Below are 8,389 nucleotides of genomic sequence, written 5' to 3'. Positions count from 1 at the left end.
TCGATTTTTGAATCAGTTAACAACGAACCTTTGACGAGAAACGTCGCTCTTTAAAACTCGAAGAAATTTATTATCAATTTATTTTTTTCAAAAAAAAAATATTAAAATTAAATTTTTGAAAAATTATAAAAAAAAATATTTTAAATCAAAAAAAATTGTAAGTGAAAAAAAAATTAACGAAATTTTGTGAATTTTAAAATTTTGTTGCTGAATTTCTAACGTCAAATCTGCTGAAATTGAATTAGTGTGAAACAAAAATATTTTGAATTAACGGAGGCAATTTTTTATGAAAATTTCTGAAACACATGTTCAACTTCACTCGCATGTAAAATCCTCATAAATCTCATTGTTTTGTTTGTCATCGCATGATTTTGGGTTAATTTCGCTCATTTTTTCATCATTTTCGCCAAAAACTTGCTTTCGTCGTCGATATCCTCCGCTTTGTCGTATTTTTCGTAAATTTAAGAGACATGCGGTGACAATACTTCCCGAAAACCGGCTTCGAGTTGCTTTGCGCACCTATAAAAGCACTGTCACACGCTCGAACGATGTCTCTTTTCCACAGAAGCTCGCTACGATAAGATTGATAATTTTCATTCATAAATAAAAAAAAAATATTTGAGAATTTTTAAAGATAAATAACCAAAAAAAAATTCCTGTCTTTATGTGAAATTTCGAAACTGCAGTGAAACAACAACGAAGTCGTCACAATCCACAGAAAAAGCGCAAAAAAAGTGAAGAAAATTTGAAAGAAAATTCTTTGTAGCAGAAAAAAAGCACACAAACAGCACGAAAAAATGCCTCAATCCACGATGAACGGCCACTCGGAAAAAGTAATGAATGGACATGGAAATGCTTCGGCAGGCAGGAGTCTCATGACGGGCTACGAGATGTGCGACGGAAACTTCTTATTCACATCGGAATCGGTTGGCGAAGGTCATCCTGGTAAGTTCTTATCAATTTTTTTCTTTTTCGGCATCGAAACGAGGCATCGACACCATTTTCTAAAAAAAAAACAAGAAAAAACTGCGTCGTTTTGTACGCTTCTCTTTACTTCCCGCATGTGTTGTTGCGCTGCTGTTTGCTACAGACGAGACAGAATAACAAAAAAAAACTATGCTAAAAGCTATAAATAAAATGAATGAAAGAAAATTCGTGACGAGAGCGATGATGACCCGAAACTCGCTCTCGACAACACGAAAAATGCGTTTTTTCGAAGCAAAAGTGAATCGCGAGTCATTTCGCGTTCCCGTGAAACTCTTGTTATTTATTTGGAAAACACGTGGTGATACGCGATGTACTTATACGCGAGAATAAAAACATGCTGTGCGATGACGAAATGAATTGATGACCGCTTAGTAATAAATACAAAGACAGATTAGGAGGGAATCGCATGTTTTGTGAACTCTTTTCGTTTGTCGCGCGGCGATAACGTGCTTTGTTTACAGGTTTTTTCCGGGTCAAACTAAATTTTTTTAATTGCCGTCGGGAGATTTCTATGAAATTTTTGCTTTTTTGATCTATTTCATGAAAGAAATCGAAAGTTTTCTGTCAAAAGTTTGAATTTTTTTAAATTTTAGAATCTTTTGAGGAAATTTTTAAGCAAAAAATTTAACTTTTGAACCATTTTTCGAATAAATTTTAAAATTTTCGATCTCTTCAGATACTTTTAGTTAATTTTTCAGTTGCTAAAATGACCTTTTAGAAGAAAAAATCGATTTTTTGAAGAATTATTTTAAATTTTTAGTTCATATTTTAAATTTTTTGTTCGAAATCGACTCATATCTTGACTTTTTGAAGAACTTACAGTACAAATTTTGCCTTTACAAGCTACTTCAATAACAAAATTTGAGTTTTTAATGAACTTTCCTGACATTTTAGAAGCAATTTTGATCAAAAAAATTACTCAGGAAGACTTTTTAAGTAATTTTCCTTAATTTTAATAATTTTTACGACATTTTTAAATTTTTTTTTCAATTCCTCCTTGCATAGCCTTGACTTCATTTCACTCCTTATAGCCTTGAATTACTTCTGATTTGACACACCTTAAGACGACGACAAAACATTATTTTTATTGCTTGCAAGACGACCCACAAACGATTTTCGATTAAAACTTGTAATTCAATCCAACTGCACTTTGAAACGCGCGAACGATGCAATTTCCGAAAAAATTTCCGCGTGTCGATTACTCGGTCAGTGTCCTAAAAAGATATTTTTTAAATTTTTTTTTGTGAGAAAATAATTTTTTTAATTTTTTTTTTTTAGATAAAATGTGTGACCAAATCAGTGACGCCATCCTCGATGCCCATTTGAAGCAAGATCCTGATGCGAAAGTTGCATGCGGTGAGTTGAAATTCGAAAATTAGATGATGCAATATTAGAAAATGTTTCATTTTTAATGACTTTTGGTTGAAAAATTAAGAAAAATCTTTAAAAAATTTAAATTTTCTTTAAAAATTTTCAATTTTTATTGAAAATGTGAAAATTTTTAAAAATTCTTTAAAAAAAATTAAAATTTTTTAAATATTTTGTTAAAACATGAAACATTTTTCACATTTGCATCAGTCTAAAAGAAGCAAATTTGACGTCAGATAAAGAGATTCTTAACTGATGGCGTCAAATTCGCTTCTTTCGAATTGTTTATTGTTTATTTTTGTACGAAACCAAAACAAACCACTTACGTTACGTTTTTATTTTCCAAACAGAGACAATCTCCAAAACCGGCATGATCTTACTTTGCGGCGAAATCACGTCAAAAGCAGCTGTCGACTATCAAAAAATTGTCAGAGAAACTGTCAAGCACATTGGCTACGATGACTCATCCAAAGGTAAGATTTCCATTTTTCCCTTGTCGCCATCGTCGTTGCCACAAAAAGTTCAACAACGTCGCATATTTCGAATGAACTTTCTTTGTTTCGTCGTCGTCGTTGTTTTCGTCGTCTCTTCTTATCATTCAATCGAAAAAAAAAACTATTAAAAAAATGAAACAATGTGTATATTTAGGTTTCGACTATCACACGCTCAATCTCTTGATTGCGATCGAACAACAATCGCCAAATATCGCGCAAGGTGTTCACGTTGACCGACACGAAAATGATCTTGGAGCAGGAGATCAGGTACAAGAAAAACTTAATTTTGGGTGAATTTTTCAAAATTTATTTCATAAAAATTTTAAAAATTGGGTGTCGTGTCAGTTTTTTTGGCTTTTTAATCAAAAAATTGGGCAATGTCTGTCTCTTAAAATATTGTTAAAAAAATAATTGGCTTTAATTTTTAATTTGGGGAAATTATCATAAATGAGCGATATTGAGCATGTAAAAAGTATTCAAGTGAAAAATATAAAATTATCATCAAAAGGTGTCATTTCACGCTTATGTTGTAAAAAATGCATGATTCGTCGCAAAAATAAATTACATCAGCATTTATATTAGAATTTAAGTGAAAAAGTGAGAATTTTAAGAAATGTTCGATAAATAGTGAAGTAAAAATATTTACAGGAAAAATATAATTTAAAAAAAATAAAAAAAAAATATTGTTTAAAAAAATTATAAAAATTAAATTTTAATTTAAAAAAAAATTTTGATAATTAAAAAAAATTGTTTGAAAAAAAAAAATTAAATTATTTAAAAAAAAATTAAATTAAAATTTATGATTTTTTTTAAGTGAAAAAAAACTTTGGATATAATTTTTAAAAACATTAATTAGTCAATTTATGAAGAAATTTAAATTTTTTATAATTGACGTCAATTAACAGCAAAAAAATCAAATTAATTTTCTGATAAAATTAAAATTAATTATTTAAAAAAATTAAATTATAAAAAAGTTTAAATTATTTAAAAAAAAAGTTAATTTTGATATCAAAAAAATTTTTTTAAAATTATCGTTTAAAACTAAAAAAATTTAAAAATTGATTTAAAATTTCTTGATAACTTTAAGTTACTTTTTTAAGCAAAAATTAAATTTTTAAAAGTAAAAAAAAATATTTTTTATTAAACTTACGATGTAAAAAAATAAAATAAAAAAAAAATCATGAATAAAGAAATTTCCAAAAATTAATCGATAATTTTAAAAAATTGACGTCAATGAACAATGAAAAAAAAAATCAAATTAATTTTCTGCGTAATTTTAACCATCGATGATAACAACAAAACATCAACCTTGACACTTTGACGACACATTTTTTTTTTCAACAGCACGAAGTCGACGACGCGTTCCAAATATTTTTATTTACTTTCAATATTTGACTTTTGAGTCTAAACGCTCATTTTGTTATCAATTCTTCAACTTGTTGAATGATCGAGAAGCAGATGAAACAAAGTAATTGTCACGCAATTCCTTTAAATTTTTGTATTGAACGAAATTGATAACAAAATTGACCTCTGAATATTTTTTTTGTGTGAATTTAAAGTTCAAAAATTATTTTTCCCGTTTTTTCTTCTTGTTTTTTAAAGGGTTTGACTATAAAACATGCAACGTATTGTTAGCATTGGAACAACAATCAGTTGATATCGCAAATGGTGTTCACACTAACAGAACGGAAGAAGAAATTGGAGCTGGGGATCAGGTCAGCTTGCGAACGACGCGTCTTCCTGTCAAAAAAAAACATTACTAACATGCTTTGAATTTTTTTTGCTAATTATTTTCTGTTAATTTTAATGGATTTGCATGTTTTTGAATGTTTAAAACAGAATTTCTTGTGGGATTTTCAATAATTTTGCGTTTTTTTGATGTTAGGGTCTCATGTTCGGTTATGCCACAGACGAAACGGAGGAATGCATGCCCTTGACAATTGTTTTGGCACACAAGCTGAACCAAAAAATTGCTGAACTCCGTCGTTCCGGCGAATTTTGGTGGGCACGCCCCGATTCTAAGACGCAAGTTACTGCCGAGTACAGTTTGGACAATGGAGCTTGTGTTCCGCAACGCGTACATACTGTCGTCGTTTCCGTTCAACACTCGGAGAAGATCACGTTGGATGATTTGCGTGTCGAGATCATGGAAAAGGTCATCAAGAAAGTAATTCCCGCGGAATATTTGGACGAAAGAACTGTATATCATATCAATCCATGCGGATTGTTCATTATTGGAGGACCTCAAGTAAGTTTTTTTTTGCAAAAAAAAAAAATAAATAAATAAAAAATTATAAATAAAAAAATTATTTCTATAAAAAATACATTGAAAAATTGAAAATATTTTTTTTATAAAAAAAATTTTATAAATTAATTTTTATTTTTTTTAAATTTTTAATCATTTTAAAAAATTGATATTTATTTAAAAATATTTTTTATACTTTTTTATAATTTTTTTCACAAAAATATTTTTTTTATTGTTTTTATTTTTTTTATTATTAAAAAAAAAATTTAATTTTAAAAAAAAAAAAAAATAAATAAAATAATAAAAAAAATAAAAATTTTAAATATTTAATTGCAATTTAAAATTTTTTATGTTGAATTTTCAATAATTTTAACTTTTTTTTGTAATTTCAGGGAGATGCTGGATTGACAGGACGTAAAATCATCGTCGACACATACGGCGGATGGGGAGCTCATGGCGGAGGCGCTTTCTCCGGCAAAGATTTCACGAAAGTTGATCGTTCAGCTGCTTATGCAGCACGTTGGGTTGCCAAGTCTCTCGTTAAAGCAGGACTTTGCCGACGTTGTCTCGTACAAGTTGCATACGCCATTGGTCTTGCAGAGCCTCTTTCGATCACTGTATTCGATTATGGCACTTCGAAGCTCAGTGAGCGCGAATTGTTGGATGTCGTTCGCAAGAATTTCGACTTGAGACCCGGAAAGATCGTCAAGTAAGTTAAAAAATCTCAAATTTTTGTGATTTTTTTTTAAATTTTATTTTTTTTACAGGGACTTGAACTTAAAAACAGCTTTCTATCAACGTACGAGCGCCTATGGTCATTTCGGACGTGCCGGATTCCCATGGGAGGAACCCAAAGAGCTCGTTTTGGACTAAAAACGATAAAAATTTGCACTTTGCAACAGTAGCTTTAGCCCTAAAAGTAACATTTAGCCCCTTAATTTTAAAAAATACTTCTAAATATTTCTTCTTTAGTAGAGTACGTTAAGTTACTTTCTTCTCTTCTTTAATTAATTTTTACTTTTTTGTGTTTGTCCCTTATAAAAAAAATTGTTAAAAATTTTCCAAATTAAAATTTTGAAATTTTCTTCACTTTTTTCCCGTGACAACCGAAACAGAACGAAAATCGTGGACAAAAACGACAAAAAAAAACATTTTTTTCATACAAAAAAAAACTCGCAACTCGTTCATGAATTTAGCTCTGCCAATATAATTTACAATTTTTTTTTTGTGTAACATTAAGGAAATCAACACTTTCTTAGCGCTTTTCTGTCGTTACGAAACTAAATTAAAAACGGTAAATTGACAGATCACAGTTGGAAGGAGCCGCTTGTCGTCGAATTTCGAAATCTCATTTGGGATTTCTTTAATTACCTTTGAGCTCTCCTGCTGCAAATTGTTGTACGATAATGAAAAGGACACAAAAATATTTTATTTCATTGATTTCTGAGTATGATGACAAGAAATCACTCCAAACGTGATGCAAAACGTAAAATTGGCCTTTAATTTTTTTATAGAGAAAAAAATTCGTGGAAAAATCAATATAAATGGAAATCAATGAAATTTTTTTTCATATTGTACACCTTTTGTGTTGTGTTTACGCAAAGGATATCAAAAAAAATGTGGAAAAGAGCCAACGCGAAAACACACCGATCTGTTGATTAATCAACTTTGATTTAGTAAAAAAAATTTTAAGAAAAAAAATTGAAAAAAATACAAAAAAAATGTGAAAATGATGCTCGAAAAAAATTGAAATAAAAAAAAATAAAAACGGAAAAAATTTAAGTGAATAAGCAATGACCACAGAGAAGCGATAAGAGACTGAATTAAATATTTAAGAGTTTTATTTTTTTTTTCTTTTTTAATTATTAAATAATAATAATTAAGATTTGTTAGAAATATAAAGAAATAAACACAAAAATTATGCATAAAAACTCCAATAAAAATTAAAAAAAAAATATTAAAAAATTATTAAATATCCCATAAAAATTTGTAAAACGTTTGAAAAACTTACAAAAAAAATTATACTTAAAAAATAAAAAAATTACAATGTGTTCTAAATAAAAAAAAAATCATAATTTTTCTTTTTTTACAGTGTGAGTGAATTGAAGGCTCTTATTTTTATTTTATTTTATTATTATTTTTTTTATTTATTTTTTTTAAAAATAAAAATTATTTTAGAAGTTGAAAACTTTAAAAAAATTTTTTATTTTTTTTTAAACCTATTGTTTTTTTAAATATTAAATATTTTTTTTAAAATATTTTTTCAAAATATTTTTTTAAATATTTTTTAATATTTTTTTAAATATTTTTTTTATTATTTTTTTAAAATATTTTTTAATATTTTTTTTAAATATTTTTTAATATTTTTTTAAAATATTTTTTTAATATTTTTTTTTTAAATATTTTCTTTTTTTGATAAATCTTCATAAAGTTATCTTACCTAATGCTTTTTTAATGTGTTGCTAAAAAAAATATTTAAAAAATTTCGTAATCCATTCAGTCACAATTGAATCTCACAGTATGAAAGTGTCAATTTCAATTCTACTCTTGGCTTATTTCATTCACGCAGCTCCCAATTTCGATGTTTTTTGCAACTTTATAAAATTCACAGGAAATCCGGATTTTTTTAGCAACACAACTTTTGCACTGAAAGCAGTTCGAGGAAAACCCGGCGGAATGCTAAAAATATCCACAATTCTGCTGAAAACATTGAATGACTTTACAGTTTCACTTCGATTGTATTATCGGTTCGGGACAATTTATCGTCCTTATCTCTTCAGTTACGACATTGCGTATTGCGGCATGATGAGCGATCCGCGAGATGAGAGATACAAAAATCCATTGGCAAATTTATTTGTGAGCGGCATGAAGAATTGTTGTCCCTTGATAAGTCACGAGTGTCCTTTCGTTGCGGGCACGTATAAGATGTATTTGGATCTTAATGCTTCGTTTGCGCCGTATATTCCGCCAGTTTTTCCCGCAGGCAGTTACAAAATTATCGTGAGACTTTTTTATGAGAAGAAAAATTATACGGTTTCGTATTTTGAGGGACGTGGATACATCAAAGCGACGAAGCAAAATGCCCTGATTGATTTTACGATGTTGAATATGGGATAATTTTGGATTTTTTTTAGAAATAAATGAGTTTTTAATGAATGAAAATATCAGCTTTAATTTTGCTTTTTTGTCACTTTTTTAAAAATTATCTTCGTGTTTATCAAAAATGATGCCTAATTTTCATCTTTCAATGACGTCATTAGAAGTAAACTTTTAAAAAATCATCTAAAAATTTAAA

General features: G+C 28.3%; 1 protein-coding gene across 2 annotated transcripts; it reads left to right on the top strand.

Moving 5' to 3' along the window:
* Positions 1-543: 543 nt before the first annotated feature.
* On the top strand, positions 544-7,025 carry LOC134832649 (S-adenosylmethionine synthase). 2 transcript variants are annotated; one of them, XM_063846747.1, is made up of 7 exons: positions 544-945; positions 2,266-2,343; positions 2,706-2,828; positions 3,004-3,116; positions 4,735-5,097; positions 5,487-5,803; positions 5,862-7,025. In XM_063846747.1, the coding sequence occupies exons 1-7, from the start codon at positions 798-800 to the stop codon at positions 5,965-5,967; spliced, it is 1,248 nt and encodes a 415-aa protein (XP_063702817.1). In that variant the 5' UTR covers positions 544-797; the 3' UTR covers positions 5,968-7,025. The 2 variants fall into 2 exon arrangements, with proteins under 2 accessions (XP_063702817.1, XP_063702816.1); XM_063846746.1 differs by lacking the exon at positions 3,004-3,116 and adding an exon at positions 4,452-4,564 and having other exon boundaries at positions 546-945.
* Positions 7,026-8,389: the final 1,364 nt, after the last annotated feature.

Source organism: Culicoides brevitarsis, chromosome 2, assembly GCF_036172545.1.
Source record: "Culicoides brevitarsis isolate CSIRO-B50_1 chromosome 2, AGI_CSIRO_Cbre_v1, whole genome shotgun sequence".
Classification (NCBI taxonomy): domain Eukaryota; kingdom Metazoa; phylum Arthropoda; class Insecta; order Diptera; family Ceratopogonidae; genus Culicoides; species Culicoides brevitarsis.
This window is presented reverse-complemented; position numbering and strand designations above follow the sequence as displayed.

Coding starts and splice junctions, on each gene's coding strand:
- LOC134832649 (XM_063846747.1), top strand. CDS start 798: ATGCCTCAATCCACGATGAACGGCCACTCGGAAAAAGTAATGAATGGA. Junction 946..2,265: donor GGTTGGCGAAGGTCATCCTG/GTAAGTTCTTAT, acceptor TTTTTTTTTTAG/ATAAAATGTGTGACCAAATC. Junction 3,117..4,734: donor ATCTTGGAGCAGGAGATCAG/GTACAAGAAAAA, acceptor TTTTGATGTTAG/GGTCTCATGTTCGGTTATGC.